The sequence below is a fragment of the Pleurodeles waltl genome, chromosome 4_2 (assembly GCF_031143425.1).
Source record: "Pleurodeles waltl isolate 20211129_DDA chromosome 4_2, aPleWal1.hap1.20221129, whole genome shotgun sequence".
Taxonomy (NCBI): domain Eukaryota; kingdom Metazoa; phylum Chordata; class Amphibia; order Caudata; family Salamandridae; genus Pleurodeles; species Pleurodeles waltl.
The window spans coordinates 68,941,157-68,963,971 of NC_090443.1; the positions used below are offsets into that span (position 1 = coordinate 68,941,157).

The window sequence follows — 22,815 nt, forward strand, 5'->3', positions numbered from 1 at the left end:
GCCCATGTTCAGTCACATGTTGAAGGATGTACTGTGTACTTTGGACAGCTACATCAGGTTACCCCAATGTGCGGATTTACCCAGTTAAAGCTGACTTCTATGATATGGCACATACCCCTCATGTGATAGGGGCCATAGATGGCACCTCCATTGCTTTGGTTCCTCCCAGGGCCAATGAACCAAGTTTACAGGAACAGGAAAAACTGACCAGTATATCTCACAGGTTACGGCCATGTTTCCTGGTTCCACACATGATGGCTCAACTACAGAGAGAGAAAGGGCATGAATTATTGGTATGTATCCAATAGTATGTGTGCAGCTGCTATCTCACCTCTCTTCACTTTCTGCCCTGTGTCTCTACCGGTATTGTGATGGGTCAAACCTTTGTGTACACAGGTGACTCTGGCTGTCCTAACCTACCGTGGCTGCTTACACCAGTGAGATACCTGACAACAGATGGGGAACACTGTTTTAATGAGGCCCATGGCAGGACAAGGTGTGTCATTGAGAGGCCGTTTGGGCTACTGAAGGCCAGATTCCGGTGTCTACATGTCTCAGGAGGTGCCCTGCTCTACAGAACACTAAAAGTCTGCCAGATCACTGTTGCCTGCTACATGCTACACAATCTAGCCCTCAGACGTAACATCCCATTACTGGATGTTGAGGAGGTGGTGGCTGGACCAATGGCTGTTGATGGTGACATTGATAGTGATGAGGAGGCAGATGATGAGGATGCAGCTGACACTGGAACAGAGTTGTTCCAACAATACTTCCAGTGAAATATAGGTATGTGTTAATTGTGTTATATGTGAACTGTACTGCTATCTGCCTTGTGACATTGCTACTCCTAATGTGTGCCATCAGTTTAAGTGTTAAGTGAAGCTAACCCACTCTGTGGGTTTGGGAGAAAACATATTGGCCATCAGGGGAGGTGTTACTGTTCTAATTTCAGAGCTATGTTTACTATGCTGTTGTCTAGCATCACATCATCAAAGACTTGAGCATGTTGTATGTTTGCTGTACTGCTATGACAACTGCAATAGGACTGACAAACATATTAGTGTTATCAGTATTGCTACCTATCTGCACTGTACACAGTAGACGAGTATGGAACATCACTTTTACTGACAATGGAACTTCCCTTTAGTGGAGTTATGTCAGCTATGAGAGATGGACCATTGGGAAAGCATGTCTGCAAAATGTGGGTCTGCCATGGTAATATGTGCTAACATTCCACTTGCCTATTCCCACTAGGGAGATTGACAGTGTACTGCATTTGTGTGTTGAGTGTGCATCACTGACTCCCATTGTGATGGTTGTCCCTGTCTTGGTCTATTTGCAGGTCTGTTGGGTGGTGCTACTCTGGTTCCTGGCTATACTGGTGACTCCCATGACACAAGATTTCAGAATATGTCTGTTCCACTGTCATACTCCCTGCACATTGCTCCCCCTTCTATCCATCTTCCAGACTTTTAATGGTCAATGTGTTAACTGTTATGGCATTTGTACAACAGTAAATCTTCCTTGTTACAATAAAGACAGGTAAGCAGTAGTTGTGCTCAATGGTGTTTATTATAATTTGCAAGTGCAATGGGTGATGAGTAGGGTCATGGTGGATGACATAATCAGAGTAGTGGGGCCAGCTGTAGATAGTCCAGGTCCAGTATCTAAGGGGCCATGGTAAAATGGAGACATGACAGTGGACAGTCAACAGAGTGTCTCAGTGGCACACAAGGGAGAATGTTCAGAAGGGGCTCACTTCCTGGCAGTGGTTTTGGTCTTGGCATTAGGTCCTGCAGGATGTCTGAATGGACGGCCTTGTTGGCGTGGGGGTTCCTCAGCTACAGAGGGAGGTGTGTTGGTGGTCTGCGGGTCCTCTGACAGGGCCTCCACTAAGTGTGGCAGAAGTGGATGGCCCAGTTGGTAGGTGGCTAGTGGAAAGGGCCTAATGGTGGGTGGGGGATGCACGCAGGATTGTAGTAAGTTCCTTCAGCACCCCTGCAATGGAGGCCATGTTGGCGTTGTGATCCTGCCACTGCTGCATGAACTTCTGGAGGTATTCCCTCTGCAGCCTCTGGTTCCCCTCCAAGGTTGAGAGGATCTGGTCCATCTTGTGCTGGGATTGCTGGTATGCTCCTAGGACTTTGGAGATGGCCTCCTGACCAGTCGTTTACCTTGGGGGCCCTACCCCTTGGCTGACAGGTGCCAACCCACTGCCCCTGGCCCCCTGTGCCTGTGCCCCTGGCACAGTGTGCCCACTCCCAGTTACACCAAGACCTTCATTGTCTTGGGTGTGAGGGGTTGACTCTGGTCCTTGTACTGTGGGGCACACTGCTGATTGTACAGTCCTTGAAATACAGGTTTGGGGATGAGGGGTTGGATGTGGTTTTGTTGTCACTGGGGTGGGAGACTCAGATGTGGGCAGGGTGGTGCTGGTGGTGGACTGACTAGTTGTCCCAGATGGGTCAGGTAAGTCATCAATGTCCAGACATCCACTAGGGCCTTCATCCTGGGGAGGACTGGCTGTCTCTGGCATCCTCTGTAGGGTGGCAGTGGCAGGGGTACCTGTGAATGGAGAGGAAGAGAGTGACGTTGTGGAGGTATACTTGTTAGTGTCATAGTCTGATGCATACAATGCCTTGACTTGCTTCCCAGTGATGGCGATGACTGATGCAGCACTGCATACATTATTTGTGGGAGATGGATTGTGACACTGCTTCCATGTTCCATTGAGGGTAGTAGATAGTATTACTGTCATTGCCATGTAGTAGTACACATTTAAAACATCCAGTATGTGTAGCATGTGCGATGGTTTTACGTGCAGGTGTTCCACTGTGAGGTGGGAATGGCATCTTTTCATGTGTAGGGAGTAATGCTTTGTGGGAGGTGTGGTACTTGCCTTTGTGAGTGCTCTCCGTGCACTAGGGAGGGACTGTGTGGGGATAGTGGGAGTCGGGTGGTGTGGCATGCAGGCGAGGGACTCAAGTGATTGAGGGTAGAGGGGCGGCAGAAGTGTGAGATGGGGTGAATTGGGTAGTGATAGGGTGGTGGGGACGGATGCTGTACAGGAATCATTGTTGCCAGGGGAGTGTTGTTGACATACCAGAGTCAAATTCTCCGGGTTATTCCAGTCAGGCCCTCTGGATGCATGATGTCCAAGACCTTCTCCTCCCACGATATGAACTCTGGGGGAAGCTGTGGGGGTCTACCACCAGTCTTGTTGATGGTAATCTGGTGTTGTGAAGCCATGGAACGCACCTTCCCCCATAGGTCGTTTCACCTCTTCCTGATGTCCTCCCTTGTGCATGAATGGGTTCCCACTGAGTTGACCCTGTCAACTATCCTCCGCCATAACTCCATTTTCCTGGCTATGGATGGTTGCTAGACGTGTTCTCCCAATATTTGTGGCTCTACCCTGACGATTTCATTGACTATAACCCTCAACTCTTCGTCTGTGAATTGTAGGTGCTTTTGAGGGGACATGGTGGTAGTGATGTGGTTTGGAGGGGGTCGTGTGCAAGGGTGGGGTTTTTGGAGCTTGATGGGGTGTGGAGGTGCTTAGTTTGGTGTGCTGGTCTGTAGTGGTGTTTGTGTGCAGTTTTGATGTGTATATTGTGTTGATGGTGCAGTTGTGTGGTGTATTCTGCATGTGAAGTGTATATGTACCTATGGTGTATCAGTGGTAGGTGATGGGTTTGTGGCTCCTCACTGTCTGTGGTTGCAGTTGCAAAGGATTGTGGGTTGTGTGGGGGGGTGTTTTATAGTGGTGGGTGTGTGTAGTGTGGGTATGTGTCTCAGGTGTGGGGTATTCATGCTGTCCAATGTGGTATTGGGTTCTGGTGGAGGTCATATTTTGAGCACAGCAGTTCGCACCACCAACGGTTTTCCGCCACGCAATGACCACTGTGCTGTGGGTCGTAATATGGAGGACAGGATGTCGGCGTGGTGGGGCTGGTGGTGGGATAGCCTCCTTCCCACCCTCCGTCGGCCTGGCATTGTCGGATTTGTGGCTTTTTTTAAGACGGTCTTCAGAATGTGACTTGTAATACGGCGGTCGGAATACCGCCATCACTGCCGGTATTTTGGCGGCCGCCACCACTGCAGTCTTCCGAAAAGACCGCCAAACTTGTAATGAGGGCCTTAATGTCTCTTTTTTTCAGTATAGGAATTAGTGCTAAAAATAGTTTCCTTTTAAGATTGGTGGGTGCTGAGAAGTATGCACTGATAATTATTTATGATTTGTCATACACATAAGGACCATGTTTCCTGGCTTCAGTAATAATTTGGCAAGCATGTTGATTTCGTAAACAACAGGCTAAGATATGGTGGTTGTGTAGAACGATTTCAGGTTCTTGAATTAACACAATGTGCACAATGGAACTCAAGTTGGGGTGTGAAGGTAATGCTCATTAAAGTAGGGATTAAGTTAGTCAAAATGTTTTAAATGTAATATTTTTCTAATTGTTCAGGAAGACCTATAATTCTAATACTATCCCTTCTGCTGCGGTCTTCTAGATCGAAATGTTTTGTTGAAAATACCAAATGACTTGACCTGTACCAGGAATTTTATCAAGACGGGTTTCAACTTCTCTGAGGTGACCATCCGTTATTTGCATACAGGATTGAAATTGATTTACTTCCCCCCTTAAATCTTTTACTTCCAGAATGTTAGCAGAAACTGCACAATTTACAGATGAAATTGAGTTTTTAATGTCAAGTAGTTCCTTGAGTAGGCTATCCATTGCTGGTATAGGAATATCCGGGGAGCTTGCCATCATATTCAATTAACTATTTTTAACAGGATTCAACATTAAAGCCTCACTATATGATAATTGTCTAATATGTCTGAATTTTGACATGAGAAACTACAGTAAACAAGAGAGGCATGCAAATCTTATAATGTTGGACCAGTCAATATCTGTGAAAAATTAAATGGGTGTTCAAGAGTAAGCAATCAGTGGAACTAAATTTTAATACATTATTGATAACGATCAAATGATTTTAAGAGACTTGTTTTTAGCTTATCTCGGTTGAAGGAGACTTAAATACAAATAGGATTTTGAACAAAACCAATATAATCACGAAGGAGAAGGGAAATTTGTCCCATGGAAAATACCTAAAATGATACGATGAAAGGTTGTCAGGTGATATGACCATATATGGAAACCTTTAATTACGTTGCTCTCTAACTTAACTCTGTTTGTATATCCACATTTAAGATATATCTATGTATTATTCATTCTATATCAATAACTACAGGGATCATATTCAAACATAAAGACACCTCTGGTAGTAAAAGAAATCAGTAAATATGGCTTGTCTTCTATATTAATAATTATTGATCCACAATTACTGACGCTTACCAGTCTTTGCATACAAGCATGAATGAGGCTTATTTGAAATATGGCCACGAATAATTGGAACAGTATGCTATTTTTTTCCTTTCCCCTTTCTCTTAGTTTCATCTTCTCCTTTTCTCTTCTCCTCTTCTCCTTTTCTTCCTTTTTTCTTCGCTTCCTTCTGCTCCTCTCTCCTGTCTCTGGAAGAGCGATGTGGCACTGAACTAGTCAAAAAGAATTTGAGCAAACCAAGTTCGACCCGCTGTTCACTGTTTTGTAGAGCACTGTTTTCATCAAACGATCAGGGATTCCAATAGATAGAAATACCGAGAGTGAGAATGAAGCATTACAGGATTACTGCATTCCGTTCTGGTGAGAAAAAAGGTAAGCGCGAGTAGAGTAAATGGATTGTGGCTCCATTTCCATCCTCGGGGATATGATGTATAACCATCATTTTCCCCTGCAATGTTCAGCTTTGAACTTATCCCTAAATCTTCCGTTCTCCAATGCAACTCGAAATCGCTATGAGCATGGATACACAGGAGCGATCAGACCGTTGCAGCAGTGGTGTTATTATGCTAAGGAGAGATTGCGATAATATGATATAAAGCTATACTTCGAGCTAGGGCGAACCGCAGTCTCAATCTACGCCACAGGTCCCAGCAGCAATCTGCCATCTTCTGTAGCTTTGTGTTCTGCCTTCATTGAGCAATCAAAGATTATGGTGAACTGGAGCATCAGTAGATAATTTTATATCTCAAAAGTTGCTCCAAAAAGTCCAGTAGTTGAATCCAGCATTAAAGTGGGTCGAGGTAAGCGGGCATGGAATGAATGGCCTGTAACCTCACCTCTGTCCTCGGAGCTCAACAAAGAGTCGCCATTTTATGCTGCATCAGGCTCCGAACAGCCCCCGGCCCCACCTATCCCACCTGCCCCAGTTTACTCTTTTTGATTGCTCAGCTCGTGGTCTGGCTAAGTCAGACCTTTGGCTTGGCTCTCCCCAAAGATGTCTCCCCCTTCACCACACTCACACACAGAAATGTTGTGTCTCCTCCGCCCCTGCCCAGCTGCTGCACACTGCATGAGGCTTCTGTAGAGACTCCATCTCCCTCTGCCTATGCTTTAAGACTGTTGTTTATCTCATCCTAGCATTTTAAAGATCGTGCTGTGTCCGAAAAAGCACTGTGAAGTTGTTTTAGAAAGATTTTTCACTGAAGGTACAGATGAGAAGGAGAAAGCTGCTACAAACTGCAGACAATAAATGAAATAACAGCAGCTTTAGCTTGGAATTTTCTGTGGTGTATGACCCTCCTGTGTCACACCCACCAGTAGTCCGACTGCCAGTCACTTAGGCCCTGGTATGGTCCTGAGTCACTACAGTGGAAATCAAGTCCTTCTAAACGAGCTCAGTGTTCTCGAACATGAAACTTGTTTTGTGGGAATGAAGAAAGCTGCTCCATCAACCCTCTCATCAGAAGGGGTCAGAGGGCAACACCTCCAGACTTGCCAAAGGACTGTGAATTTCAACTGCCACACCCTCACCTCATCAAAACACTAGAGTGTGAGGTCATGGGACCCATCCAAGCCATACAGTGGGGATGCCCACAGTCGACAAAGGCAATATATGCACATGTAGGGAACAGGTGGCCCAAAATGTCAAGCTGGAACAGAGGTTAGGTAAACAAGCAGTATTGTAAAAACAAATAAGTTGAGGTTATGGCTCTGTAACCAGACGCCTTCTCCTCCAACCAGCCCCTCTGGTTTAATGAACTTTAATACTTAGAAGAAGGCACCTCAAAAGCAAAGTCTTAAGACTAAATCCAAAAACATTGCCAAAACGTTTCCTCAGCGCTCCATTATGCTTACTCATCAGGTTGTCACATCCTCTTGCTTAGGCTCACAATCACCAGAAATCGGGGAGAAACCAGGATCCAAACCACTTCTTTAGCTAGGACAAGAAGTTAATTTTATTTTTTGCAGACCTGCTGCAGTGGTTCTGGTACAGGAGGCTCCAAAAGCAGGTCTGGGTGAGGGGTTTGGGGGGGGGGGGGAGTGCTGGAACTAAAAGAAAGACAAAACAGTCAGGACAAGATAGCTTGTTATCACTTCACATGATGATGCTTTTGGATTTAGCCTTAAGACTTTCCTTTTGGATGCAAATTGAGTCAAATATATTTTACGAGGATAAGAATATGGATTATTTGTGAACTGCCTCCTTAGAAGTATTAAACAAGCGGTATTGGTGCACTTCAATAAAATGCAAAATATTGGACTTATTAATGCATAGATCAGTGTGTTTTGATTGTTTTATCTGTTGGAAGTAGTGCTGGAATGAAATGAGATCCAACTGGATCCAGCAGCTGGTATTGAGCCGGATTCTGAATGCGTCTGGCCCTAGTGAAATATGCTTAATTTGTCCTGGTGTAACTTGCCAACACAATTCAGCAGTGCTTGCACATTGTTTACTTTCTGTTCAGAGCAGCAATGTGCAGTGGCTTTTTTCTATTTAGATTCCAGCTGGGCCCAAAACAAAGGGCCATCAGCCCTCCTTTTGTTCAAGTATGATCCTGGCTGGTAGCTATCTAGTGTCACGACTTACGTGCTGCTTGCGCCAGGAAACCGCAGATCTAGTGGCGTGGGTCTTGAAGGTTCGGCTTTGGCCCAGAAAGGGGCGACTCTTTCTAGTAGCCACGGTGCTGGCAGCAATGGAACCGCCAAGAACAGACCGTGCCCTTTAGAAATAGTGCCAGAGGGAAAAAAAAACAAAAAAGGGGAAAAAACCTCCAAACAGTGGATTCCTGAAACAAGAACAAAAACAGGAATCAAAAAGATACAAAAATGCTGGTAGAAACAAATTTGACAAGATCCAGAACCGAAGGCTGAGAACGCGCTGCATGGCGCAGCGCGACAGTAGGTCCCCCCCCCCCCCCCCGAAGGTCCAGGTTTGAAGGGAAACAAACGATGAAAACGAGAAATATACTGAGGCCCCCTGTCAGACACAATGGTATGTGGAAGTCCATGGAGACAGAAAATATGGTCGATAAATATCTGGCTCAATTCTTGGGATGTAGGCAACTTCTTTAGGGCAGTGAAGTGAGCCATTTTAGTGAAAGAATCAACAGTGACCATGATAACCTGGTTTCCAGCTGATGGTGGAAGCGAACACATGAAGTCAGTGGAAATAGTATGCCATGGAGTTGGTGGAACTGGCAAAGGCTGTAGTAATCCTGCAGATCTACTATGGGGAATCTTGACTTGAGCACATATGGGACAAGCCTGAACGTATCTTTCGACATCTGATTTCCAGGTAGGCCACCAGAAAGATCGCGAAAGAAGTTCTTGTGTGGCCTTGATACCTCTATGACCAGCAATCGGTGAATCATGGCACATCTGTAATGCCTTGTCTCGAACTCTGTTAGTAGGGAGGAATAACAGATTTTGATGATAATAGTATCCTTCCTTCTTGCATAAAAAGGTTCTTAATTTCTCTATTTCGCTATTAGACAGGCTGGAGTACTCCAGTTGTACCTCCTCCAGAAAAGATTGAGCAACTCCAATGATCTTACTAGGCTCCAGTAGAAACTGAGACGGGGCAGGAGTACAATCTGGATAACGGCGAGACAGAGCATCAGCCAGAATGTTTTGAGATCCAGGAATATAGGTGATGTAAAAGTCATACTGACTGAAGAAAAAGGCCCAACGGGCCTGGCGACTATTTTGGCATACAAAATTACGTAGACATTGCAGATGACGATGATCTGTTCTCACCTCGAAAGGCTCCTTGGAACCCATCAGAAACTGTCTCCATTCGATGCAGGCTGTCTTCAGAGCTAACAACTCTCTTTCTAGCACTGAGTAATGTTGTTCTGCTGAAGAGAGAATATGGGACAAATAGAAAACAGGATGTTCAAGACCATCATCCTCTTGTAGTTGGAGTAAGACAGCTCCAATAGCTCTTTCGGAAGCATCGGTAACTACAATAAACTGTTTGTTGGTATCTGGGTGTCTTAAGATGGGAGCTTGAGTGAATGCCTTTTTTAAATCTTGAAAAGCTGTTTCAGCCGCCTTAGTCCAGACAAACCCTTGTTTAAGATTTTCCTTCTTTAAAGTATGGGTTATATGGCTGGTCTGTTTAGCAAAGTCTTGAATGAACTGCCGGTAAAAATTTGCTAATCCTAGGAAACATTGTGTTTCTTTAATAGAAGAGGGAGAAGGCCAATCGAGAATTGCTTGTACCTTTTCTTGGTCCATAGCTATGCCGGTGGGACTTAAATGATAACCCAGATACTTGACTTCCGTTTTATCGAACTCACACTTTTCGGGTTTACAGGATAGTTGATGTGCTCGGAGTCATTGAAGGACTTGTTTCACATGAGAAGAATGGAGTGCGGGATGTCTGGAAAAAATAAGGATGTCGTCTAAGTAAATTACGACTGTCTGGTTCAAGAGATCGTAAAATATGGAGTCCATAAATCTTTGAAATATTGCAGGGGCGTTCGTAAGACCAAAGGGCATGACTTTATACTCAAAATGACCAAACGGTGTCCTGAATGCTGTTTTCCATTTGTCTCCTTCTTTTATACGTAAAAGGTGGTAAGCTCCCCGAAGATCCAACTTGGTAAAACGTTGAGCCCCTCTGACTGCCTCTAGAATATCCTTGATGAGGGGCAAAGGATAACGATCCTTGACAGTTATTTTGTTTAGGCCTCGAAAATCTAGGCAAGGACGAAGATCTTTGGTCTTCTTTGGTACAAAAAAGAGAGGAGCCCCTGCCGGAGAAGACGATGGAACAATGAGACCACTCTGTACATTTTCCTCCAGATACTCCTTAAGAACTTCCTTTTCAGGTTCCGTGAGAGAATACATCCTCCCAAAGGGGACGACTGTTCCAGGTTCCAAAGGAATAGCACAATCGTACTCTCGATGTGGAGGTAATACAGGTCTGGATGGTTTTAGAAACACGTCTTGGAACTCTAAATAATGTTCAGGAACTCCTTGGACAGTATTGATGGAATACTCCGTAGTACTCTTAATAGGTGTTAATCTGTTTGGTGACCAATATTTATCGGAAGCAAAGCAGTTTTCTAGACAAAACTGTGAGGATAAAGAAATTGTCCGGGTTACCCAGTTCACATATGGATTATGTCTTGCAAACCACGGAATTCCGAGAATAATGGTATGGTTGGGAAACGAAATGAGATCAAAGGAGATGTGTTCTTGATGATTACCAAACTGTAAATTTAACATCAAGGTCGTAGTGTCGACTGGATCTGAGGATATCAAGGATCCATCCACGGTGTGCACTTGTTCAGGAATGTCTTTGGGTTGTGTGGGAATCTGTTGCTTAGTGGCCCAAGTCTTATCCATGTATATAGCACTAGCACCACAATCCAACAATGCCATAGTTCTTTCTTGGCGGCCATCAGGTAGTTGTAATATGACAGATAACACGAACAAGTATGTAGTATTGTCATTAAATGAACTGATGGAAGGTATAGCCGATGATCCCGTCCCCTCCCTTCTTACAGAGGACGGGAAGTGGCGTTTCCCGAGGGTCTAGGTGGACGTACAGGACAGGAACGAAGCATGTGACCAGTAGAACCACAGTATAGGCATAATCCTTTCTTCCGTCTGTCTTCCTTCTCACTAGCGGAGAGCGGCCCTCGAGTAGTATCCACTTGCATGGGTTCCCCTTCTGTGTCTCTAACAGGGGGACGAGATTCCTCAGGACGAGGTAGATACATCCGTGAAGAGCTTGGCTGAGAAGATCCTCTACTCCTTCTCTTCTCCATTCGTCGTTCTTGAAGACGATACTCGATGGAAAGTGCTTGATCCATCAAGCCACGAAGATCTTCAACTCTAGTGGAATGTACTAATTCATCCTTTATTTCTTCCTTAAGTCCTCTGCGAAACAAAGTTACCAGGGTACGCTCCACCCAAGTGGTCTCTGCCGCTAACTGACGGAAACGTGTAATATATTGAAGGACATCTTGGGAACCCTGCTGGATATCACATAATGCTTCCTCTGCCGAGGCTTCCAATCCTGGACGACTAAACATTTGTTTGAAGCGGGTCACAAAGGCAGAATAGTCCGACAATACCGGATCGTTGGACGACACCATCGGGGTTGCCCAGGCCAAGGCAGGACCGGATAATGCACTAATAAGATATCCCACCTTTGTCCTGTCATGAGAGAATTGGGTAGGTCTGAAGGCGAAGTACACCGTTAGTGCATCCAGGAATTCACGCAGTTTAGTTGGTTCACCAGAGAAGCGAGGAGTAGAGGCGGAGATAGTCGGAACATCGCCACTGCGGAGGGCCAAAGCCTGTCGTAACACCGCATTCTCATTGCGCAATTGTTGCAATTCCTGAGCTTATTGTTGAATGGTAGTCAAAAGAGATGGATCAGGATCTGCAGCCGCCGCCACTGTATCATCCATAGTGTCAGAAGACGTCGGAATGGTTAGGCGCTGCAATCTGTCACGACTTACGTGCTGCTTGCGCCAGGAAACCGCAGATCTAGTGGCGTGGATCTTGAAGGTTCGGCTTTGGCCCAGAAAGGGGCGACTCTTTCTAGTAGCCACGGTGCTGTCGGCAATGTAACCGCCAAGAACAGACCGTGCCCTTTAGAAATAGTGCCAGAGGGAGAAAAAAAACAAAAAAGGAGAAAAAACCTCCAAACAGTGGATTCCTGAAACAAGAACAAAAACAGGAATCAAAAAGATACAAAAATGCTGGTAGAAACAAATTTGACAAGATCCAGAACCGAAGGCTAAGAATCAGGAGTGAAGACACAATCAGAGCAGATAGTGTTGCAGCGCAAGGAAAGGGAGAAAACAGAGCCCTTATATACCAAGAAACAGGAAGTGACCAACAGGAAGTAAAAAGACACCATCTTAGATAGGGAAGAAGTACATAGGATAGAATAGAACAGGAACCATAGAAAATAGGGAACAATGAATGCTGGGAAGAAAAAGGTAACATGGGAAGGGGGAAAGACATAAAGAAAGGACAGAAAAATGCCTCAGAAAGGAAAGAAGAAAAAGAAGAAGAAAAAGAAGAAAAAGAAACAGGTAAGGAGGGGTCAAGGGAAAACGGGGACGTAACAGAAGGCAGAGCGAGGCCCCAAGTAAAATCTGGGGCCTCGCGCTGTGCAGAGAAGGCTCGGGGCGCGCCGCGTCCTGAGAACGCGCTGTGCGGCGCGAGCCAAATGCTCGGCTCGCGCTGCGTGGCGCGGCGCGACATCTAGAGCCTAGCACCGAGATGCCAATGGAATGGAGGCAAACAAAGATGCAGCTTGTTATCACTTCACAAATTCCTATGAGAAACTACAATTTGGAGGCAAGCTTCAGACTATGTTCAATCCCTCTATATAAGAGCTATGCCTGCACTGTAAGAATGTCAGTTGTATCAGTGTGTATGAGTATTTACACAAATAATATAAATATAATTTGCCATTTCTTATTTTATAGTGCTACTCATCCTAATGTAGTGTGTCAGAGCTGTTTACATCATATGCACACATTATATATACATTGACAATAAATCATACATGTGTAAATCAATAGACTGGGTAAAAGTCACACATCTTCTTTACTGGTAGGAATTACATGTAACGTGCATGGCTAAGGAAACACAAACTCAGGCTTGGGGTTGTCTGTACTAGGGTGGCTTTATTAGTACCCAAAGAAAACCCTTTTTAGCAGCCTTATAATAACAACAGTTTGAGAGAAAAACAATAAGGTTCTCAATCCATGCCTTGCAGTTTGCATGCAGCTTCTTGATGCCAGTTCATAGCTCACTGTGCTACATTAGAAAAAATGAACTGCAAGTAGTAATAGGATCTCTTTTCGAACAATGTAACCCACTTAGCTATATAAATAAAATAATAATCTGTCATCTGCATACTACACGATGACCCTTCTATGCTACTGTGTGAGTCAAAACTGTGACCAGGGTCAGACTGGCCTGTTGGGCAACCACGTAATTCCTGGAGGAATTTGTCCGACAGGCCAGTGTGTATATTGTTTTTTTGGATGTGTGTGGGCTGCTTTATGTTCTGGTGGGCTATTTTTTGCTATGGCTTTTCCTGATATTAGCACAAGCACTGTCCACCGCAAGCACAAATTCATAAAATGCCCACCCCCCAATACCTTGCAGAACATCGAAACAGCATGCCAATTCTTTTGCTATCTGATTCGTTAATTAGGGTCACTTTTATTTTGGTGTCCAAGACAATTTTCTGTCCCAGTCCTACCCTGTGACCAGACAAAACACAGATCTTTCCCCCAGGTGCATTAACCACCAGAGCTATCTTACCATTATTATTTCCTGAGATTTACTGGGCACACTAAGCTCTCTGCAGCAGGTGCCCTAGAACCATAAGATACTTTACACGACTCCCTTTGCAACCAATTAAGGTAGAACAGATTTGCTGTTACAGTTCTCATTGTTGCCAATTTTTTTGTGGCCGAGTTTTAAAAAACATAACGGTAGAAGTTGACTTGACAGGCTGCTTTTCGTGGCTCCGCCCCAAGTGACTCCGCCCATTTTTGTTGTCCTACCTTGAGCCCCAATTTATGGGTTCCCAGAGTAACGTTTTTTCAATTCCAGCACTGGTTGAAAGAGAGGAGCAGTTGTATCTGCATGTATCTTGCAGAGCGGAGGAGTGCATTGAAGTTTCTCCGTCCAAGCGCCCTCTTAAAATAAAGGTGAAATTTCCCCTGATAAAAGCTTGATAGTGGTGATTTTTATTCCGTTTAATCTGTTTACTTTGCACTGAGTAATTATTCATATAATTGGGGCCGGGCGGCTTGTGTAACAAAGGTTGTTCACAATACGTTTTCATACATTAGTAGCAAAGTCACGTGAAACGCAGCCCTCCCGACAGTCCCTTTGAGTAACAATCATTTAAAGTTTGAGGCGTCCTTTAGCAACACCTGCCAAAGAGTTACAACGCGGCCGTCCCATTTTCTGTCGACCTCTCATTGGTTCGCCTGTTCGGGCTCTTCTCTGTCACCCGAGTTCTACCCTGGCCTGAATCCATGTTACCCTGAGTGACTGCGGTGTTACTCCCCCCGCCCGAGAAGTGGAGGTCGGTCACTCATTAACTTCTTAGGGGGTGGGGAGGGGAGTTGAGGGCTGGTGAGCCACCTGTGGACTTTGCAGCACGGTTTGCAAGATGTTCCAACGCGTCGGGCAGTCACGCGGAGCGCACGTGCACAGCCGTGACCCAGACTAGAGCTCACACAAAACTCAGCGTGCAGAGAGAAGCGCTGCTTACGCACAGAGGGCAGGCACATGGGACGCACGTACACAACTCACGGTGCAGGATCGCGGAGCCCGTGTACAGTACACGCCTCACCGCGTATTTACGTCGCACGGACACACTCCCGGCACGCGTAGCTCACTTTGCAGACATACACTGCCAGTGGTGCTGGAACAATTGTCAGGATGGGAGTAGCGGGTAGTTACGTAACCTCACTAAAGGCATAGAGGCTATGAGGCAGTATTTCTTTGAAACATATAACAAATGCCAGGTGAAAAACCTTAACTAATTCAAGTTTTATGGGCACCTCCCGCACCCCTCGTTCCAGCACCACATATACCTCATATGGGGCATGTACATTGATTGTATACACACACACACATCTCTCCCAAAGTAAACATACCCACTGTACATGCAAAGGTCAGACTGCAGTTATACCTGGTGCACATTTGCAACTCACGCTGCAGGCCCTCTCAATGCACGTAGATAAAGACCTTGAGTACACACATAGCTCACATTGCAGATAAACAGCGCACAGACACAAACCTAGGACCATATTTATACTCTGCGTTGAATTAGCGTCATTTGTTTTTTTTACACTAATTTGACGCAAACCTAACTCCAAATTTATACTTTGGCGCTAGACCCATAGCTTATTTTTTTTTACCTATATCTCAATGAGATGCAAGGTAGGCGTTCCCTGGCCAAAAATTACTCAAAGACCCTAGCGCCTTATTTATCCTCCCATTCAAAAATCACGCACATGAGGAGAAGGGCCTTAAATAATGGCACTAAGCCATTATTTAACGCCTGGGTCAGGGCAGGCGTTAAGGGATCTGTGGGCTAATTTCCATGGTCAGAGACCATGGAAACAGCCCACAGGTGCCCTACCCTGCCCCCAGGGACACCCCCCACCCACCCGCACCGACACCTGGAGGACACCTAAGGATAGGGGGACCCATCTCAGGTAAGTCCAGGTAAGCTTTTTAAAAAATTTCTAAAGTGCCATAAGGGTCCCCCTACATGGCGCTGTGCCCAATGGCCATGCCCAGGGGACATAAGTCCCCTGGGCATGGCCATTGGGCAGGGGGGGGGCATGACTCCTATCTTTACTAAGACAGGAGTCATGTCCATGTAGGTTGTGCGTCAAAAAAATGACGCTAGTCAGGTTAGAGTCATTTTTTTACTCTAACCTGACTAGCACCATTCTTTTCCGCACAACCTCCAGTTTTCCCTACGCCTCCCCTATCTGCTTAGCATCAAAATTAGCACAGGCTAGTATCATAGCTTAAATATGATGCCCGGCTGGCATCCAGGAATGGCGCTAGCCAGCGCTATACTTTTCGAAGCAAACTGTACTAACGCAGGTGTGCGTCAAAAAGTATAAATATGGGCCCTTATACGGAACGTGCAGAGTGCAGTCCGTGCATAAACACACATTTTCCAATGCATAGACACTCAATGCACATGCAGAGCTCAGATGGCAGACTCTCTCAGTGCTCACAGACAGCACAGGCACACTTAAGTGCACCTGTACAGTTCAGTGCAGACTGAGAGCTGCATGCTTTCTCTGTATGGAACGTGTTTTCTTGTCCTCCTACTCACACAATAGTATGCAAGTGGGGTTTCATGGGAGTGTGTGCATGCCTCGCTACTGGGTTTGCCTCTTGACTGTGTGGCTCTGGGAGATGATAGCAGTTCATATGGAGGGTCACATCATCCTCTGCGAGCTCCCACAGCTCCTTAAATGGGTTTTCTATTTATTTAATATTTTTCAGGTGGCGGTCCCTGATCTGCTGGAGGCCGCGGCTGGTGCAGACATACTGGTGTTTGTAGTGCCGCACCAGTTCATCGGCAAACTGTGTGATCAGCTGAAGTCCCATGTGAAAAAGGACTGCATCGGGGTTTCGCTCATTAAGGTAGAAGCCGCAGAGCAACTTTTGAATGAGATTGCGCAACAGCACGTGTCACCCAGTCTTATGGGTGACGTTCGTCCTATAAGAGCTCTGGATGCGACTCAGGAGAAATCAGGGTAGATGGTATTCATAGCCTGTCCATAGAGCCAGAGTGGGTCATGTCTTCCCCCCAATGAAGAGTGGAAGAGGGACTTTAGAGAGACTCATCACTGGTTCATTGAGTCTGTCCCCACATTGTATAGTGTACTGAAGAAGGAAGGTGCAAGGAGGCCACAAAAGAAACAAAGGGCTCCTCCTTTAAATGCATCAATCCTCGTCACAGTGTGTGTTAGAAGCAGGAGTCATTGGGTTTTGAGATGTATAGAGGGGATATTATGGTGGGACCATGTAGTCAACTGCCTATTTTACTGCAGGGACATAAGGAGCCTTTGGTCTTTCTAGCCTTCCCCTCTTTCTACAGAGACACCTATGGGTAAGCACATATACCTCTATTTAACACTGGTATTCACCCAGGCTAGAATATGCTTTTTTTTTTTAACTGGGTCACCGTTTGATGTCACAGTGCTCATCAGGAGGGCGTAATTATTTTGCCCTAGACAGACCATGGTGGTTTTCACCATTCACAATTGGCAAAGGGGCTAGCCCGCATTTTTTTCGCTAACGGTGTCCCATGCTGGTTACTTGCTTGTTCCTTCCTCTCCTCCACTGCCAAGAAATTGTTTTATCTTGATCTGTTGATACAGTGAGAATATTACCCCCCCCCCCCAAAAGGGGTTGACTGGGAACAGAAGGTGAGCCAAACAGGTGCTTGTTTAGTCCTGGAGTTAGTTTCTTCGGAATGGTGGGTATTAATATTGTCCCTGTAGCACACGTGGAACTAACTAGCTGGTCATTATTTGAGATGGACCAACTATAGCAGATCGCTGAGAGCAGTGTTAAAAACTGTCTCTCTCCAAGCCTGCTGACCACAGTTCCTCATTAAGAAGGTACTCCACACACAGATGGGCTGGCCTTTCAATTGTCTTCCTGTGTGTGGGAATCAGAATTGTTCCCTATTGTTTGATCTGAAAGACAGGCATTCTTTGGTGTTGCTTTGCGAACCTGCATAAAATATATGTTGACTTAGCTATATATTAATCCATGGCAGGGCTTGTCTTCCAGGGGGTGGACGAGGGTCCAGAGGGCCTGAAGCTGATCTCCAACATCATTCGTGAGCGGCTAGGCATAGAGATGAGCGTTCTGATGGGTGCAAACATCGCAAATGAGGTGGCAGATGAGAAATTTTGTGAAACCACAATTGGTAAGAAGCAGGGTGGCCTGATGATTCCAAAAGAGTGTTTATTGACTGACATGGGGGACATGAGGACACAGAGGATGGTGGAACTTGGTCAGTTGCTGCAAGCCACGTTGCATTGACAGGAATGGAAGTGGCATGTGAGTGGTTGGATTAGGGAAGTCCGCTTGGGCTGGTGGACATGAATGACAGCTCAGAGTGGGGCTGGTGCCTTCAGCCTGGGTTTAGGCAGCATGAACAGCTTTTTTATTTGCTTTGCCAGGCTCTAAAAACAAAGAACATGGGAAAATCCTGAAGGAGCTGCTGCAAACTCTGAACTTTCGGATAACTGTGGTGGAGGAGGCAGACACTGTAGAAATATGTGGCGCCTTGAAGGTGAGTGGGCCAGCTGGAGCTCTGGTATAGTTTATTGGTTGTGGCTTTCAAACCTTGGGCTTTGTTAGGTGGAGAGGGTGCCTTACATTTGTCCTGTTGCTGCTCACCCATTTATCAACTGAGAAGTATTTATTGTTGCGTTTAGCTTTAAAGTTAGCCTCTTTGCATGAGTACTGATAGAAACAACTGCTTGGCAAATGGAACTCACCTACTCATGTTTTATCCAAAATTGAGGAGTAAAATATAAATAGGTTCTTAATGAGCACTGGCGTAACAAAGGCTCCCGAGCACCAGGGCCCCCCTCAGCACAGTACAATGTGCATGGGCAGCATGCACCTGGCCTGAGAGCTCCTGACTGGGTGGGGGAGGAGGACCTTCCATGTACTTTGCAGGGGGGCCTCCTCAGTTTTCGTTACGCCATTGTTAATAAGGTTTATTAGTTAGAATCGTTAGGACATGTTTCACTCCACTGTGGCTTTTTCAAGACTTAATTTTTCCTATTCCACAATTAGTCTGGCGTTGTTTTCACTTACATTAATCTAACTTCTATCTGGTAATTACTTTTTATTTGAGTGCGGTTTGCCTTCCTGTGTTTTCACCAAACAGTTTTCGTAATAAAAGTGTTGAAGTTCAGCTGCCATGCAAATGATTCAATAAATATCAGAGACCGAGCCTTTCTGCTGAGCTTCTAGGCATGTGTGGTGAGTCGATAACTCTACTACTTAGCACCTTACTTCTGACTACAGCAGTCTTTTCGGTGTATCCGAGAAGCTGTTGTGTTTCAGTAGGAAGAGAATTTCTCAAAACGTGGAGCTAAACATGATCCATTAGCATTAAAAATAGACTTCTACAATTTAATACATTGAAACTTAACTGTCTATGGTAAAAACTTGGGTCTATATTTATGGCCAGGTTTGCGTCGCTGTTGCACCATTCAATGTGGTGCAAGAGCGACGCAAACTTTAAGTGAGATTTATGAAGCCAGGCCAGGCCACCTTGCATGGCCCTGCATGACTTCATATATCTCTAGTTCTTTGCGCCAGGGAGGTGTTTCCATGGGTGTTGTGAACACCCATGTAACATCCATGGATTTTGACACATTCCCAGATTTACAAGAATTTGTAAACCTGGCAATGTGCCAAAAGGATAGGACTCGCCAGGAGAGCCGTAACGAGGAGAAATATGTTTATTTCTCCTCCCTTTTTTCTCCTTCTATAGAAAGAGGAAAAAGCCTCTCAGGATTGTTTTTGTGCATGAAGGTGCCCCCACCCTGCACAAAAATAATCATGCAGGCACCCTTACACCATGGAGCAAGAGTACCTGCATTGGTGCAAGGCAGCCAAAAGGACTCCAGTGCAGGGGGAAAGGGTAGGAATGCGCCGTATTGGATAAATACGGAGCATTCTTGCCCTTTCATTGTGACGTGGAGCAGCACAGCAAAGTGACTTGCAGGGTTGTCCTGCGCCACAAATAGCATAAATATGGGCCTCTAGTGCTTATGCCAAGAGTGGAAAGGAAAATTTTATTTATTGAGCAAAGTTATTTTTCCACAGATGACGTTTACAGTTTTTGCCCTTTGCAAATTTTGCAAAAATGTGCAGTTTGCCTTCACCCTTGCAAAGTATTTCTAATCATAGCAAGTTCATTTTCAACAGATTGTGGGATCATTTTTATGCTAATTGATCCCAGCCAAGACTGGAAATGGTTGCAGGGGTTTTCTCTACAAGTTTGTTGTTTGAAGAACATTTCTATGCAAAAAGGTACTGCGCAGGAGAAGAACACTAACCGTTTTATGCAAAGTATACCTTATTCAGAACCACTGTGTAGTGTCAAATAAGATATGCACAACATACATTGTGCAAAGCAAATAAGTTCTCAACTTAAATATTCTCACCTCCCTCTGTAACATAAAGAATGCTTCATAAAAAGATGGCAAAAGGGATACACTAAAGGACGGTCAAATACTGTCTTAGTAAAAAAGCCAATAGCCTCTAACGAAACCTCAAGAACATAAGCAGATGGAGTGAGTTAAAGACTGAGGGGCATATTTATACTACATTTGTGCCAAATGTGCATCAAAAATGGTGACGCACATTCGGCACAAAAAGTGCACCATATTTATACTATGACGCCTGACCCCGCGGACGTCAAAATTCCTCTGTGTGCGTCATTTTTTGGATGCGGGAAACTGCCTTGCGTTAATGACATGCAAGGTAGGCGTTCCCGCCCAAAAAATGACTTTAAGGCCTGTGTGCCTTATTTATACTCCTGCGTCATTTTGATGCACAGGAGGAGGCAGGCCTTAAAAAACGGCGCCCAGCCTGATGAGTGCCATTTTTTAACGCCTGGGTAAGGGCAGGCGTTAAGGGACCTGTGGGCTTACTTCCATGGTCTTGGACCATGGAAGCAACGGACAGGTGCCCTTCCATGCCCCCAGGGACAACCCTTGCCACCCTCGCCCACCCCTGGAGGACACCGTTGGATGGGGGGGACCCATCCCAGATAAGTACAGGTAAGTTCAGGTAAGTATTTTTTATTTATTTTTTAAGTGGCATGGGGGGCCTAATTTGGGCCCCCCCTACATTGCCCCTGTGCCCAATGGCCAAGCCCAGGGGACAGAAGTCCCCTGGGCATGGCCATTGGGCAAGGGGGCATGACTCCTGTCTTTGCTAAGACAGGAGTCATTTAAATGGGGGTTGTGCACCAAAAAACAGCGCAAGTCCGGTTTGAGCCATGATTTTTGACTCAAACCTGACTCGCACCATTTTTTGACGCACAACCTCCATTTTCCCCTACGCCGGCGCTACCTGGTTTGAGTAATTTTTTTTTTACTCTGACCAGCCCGCAGCGCCGGCTCATGTCAATCCTTAAATATGGCGCCCGCATGGTGCGTAGGAATGGCGTTAGCTGGTGGTAAAGAATTTTACGCAAACCAGCGCCAGCGCTGGTTTGCGTCAAAAAGTATAAATATGGGCCCGAATGTCATGGATTCATCACTTGAATACTGTCTTTTAGCTCAGTCCAGGATCAAATGAATTATTATTTTACCACTAATATTCAACCACTCATGCAGCTTTCATGGAGGAAGGTAAGATATGGCCGAACGTCCCTTTCACAGCCTAGTCCAGGTATTTCCTCTCTTATTCCTGTCTGGATAAAAAAAATTAAGAGATGACTCTCTTGTGACAAATCTGTGCAGCGAAAATGAAGGTCCAACAAACAGAAAGTATAGGGTTTTACACTCCCGAAAGTGGTGCTGTTTCCATGGCAACCTTTTGTATGACCAGCTGCCAGTGTTGACTCCTATTTGAAAACGGGTGATAAGGCAATTGAGTTTGCACTGCGCCCAGCATTCAGTTTCTCAATGGATCATTAAAGCACCCTCCCTTTATTTGTATGTGAAAAGTTGATTAAGTGATCCGGTCAGGCCAGCATGTCTTTATTCTGACAATCTGAGTTGCATGGGTAAATAAAAAGGGAAAAACAAAAAAGTATTATTTTTTTTTTTTTTTAGACAGGGTGGGGAAGCATTATGGGGTTGAACAACTCTGGGTGGGTGAGGGGTTTAAGAGAAACGGGGTGGATGGGAAGCAACACGAAGGGGGATAAAACGAAAGACATCAACGTGGAAATGGCAGAGAGAAAGGAAATCACATGGGCGAGAAAATAGTGCACAGGGAGCGGGGGAGGAGCACATGGTTGAGAGAGGAACAGGAAGTAGGTCAGAGAAGCACACGAGGGAGTTGGAAAACCAGCACTCCTGTAGCCTGCTTAAATGAAAAATAAGTAGCGCCTGAAAAAGCGAGTAGTCGAAGGACCCAGTAATGTGTCCATGCTCCAGGATAGAGACAAACATAAGAAGAGGAAGTAAAGCCTTCACACTAACGAAGAAGAAACAAGCAAATCATAGTGACCATGAAGCCAACCAATGGTAAGCAGTGGGTAGGCTCTAAGCCCACTGTAAGCTAACAATGTCTCACATGCGCTGTTATAGGGAGAGCTACAAAGATAAGGAAAAGAAGCAACTTTCCTTCATCAAGGTCACCTTGAACTGCAAATGACAAAAACTCCAAAAGAGTACAGTTCAACTCAAGAATGATTAGCAAGGACTTTGTAAATTTATAACATGAAATGTTTTAACCTTGATTTTCGATGCTTGAACAACAAAAGAATACAATTAGAATTAAATTGTGATGAATTTAATTACCAATTTTCAGAACAGTTGTGTTAAAGGCAAGTTGATAATCCCTCCAGAGAGCAATCTATTTGCATATTTATTCAGAAAGTTTAGCCGTCCTGATTTTCTTAAGTAACACGTTTTATTAGCGTATTAGTTGGGCAGACAACAACCAATCAAATATCGACACACTGCCCGCTAACCCCTACAACTCACAGTCCTAATCAGATTGGCGCTGCAAGGCCTAACCAATGAATTCACGCGTATCGCTTTAACTAATCTTTTTTTTGGTGAAGCTCCTTATGTTTTTTTGGGACAGACAGCCAACGGCACAAAAACGTTGCCGGTCTTGTGGAACTGCCTTTCTACGCCAAAGTAACTTTTGATTAAAAAAGTATAGTGTTGATGCATTTATTCTTTTAAATAGCTCATTTCCTTCCCCTCCC

The 22,815-nt window shown here is 45.2% G+C and overlaps 1 protein-coding gene across 1 annotated transcript in view; it reads left to right on the top strand.

The window, feature by feature from the left end:
• Positions 1-22,815, top strand: part of GPD1 (glycerol-3-phosphate dehydrogenase 1) — a 77,763-nt gene that overhangs the window by 44,527 nt on the left and 10,421 nt on the right. Inside the window, exons 3-5 of the mRNA XM_069230682.1 lie at positions 16,386-16,526; positions 17,685-17,823; positions 18,080-18,192. Coding sequence (XP_069086783.1) covers positions 16,386-16,526; positions 17,685-17,823; positions 18,080-18,192 — 393 coding nt within the window. The remainder of the gene's footprint in view (positions 1-16,385; positions 16,527-17,684; positions 17,824-18,079; positions 18,193-22,815) is intronic.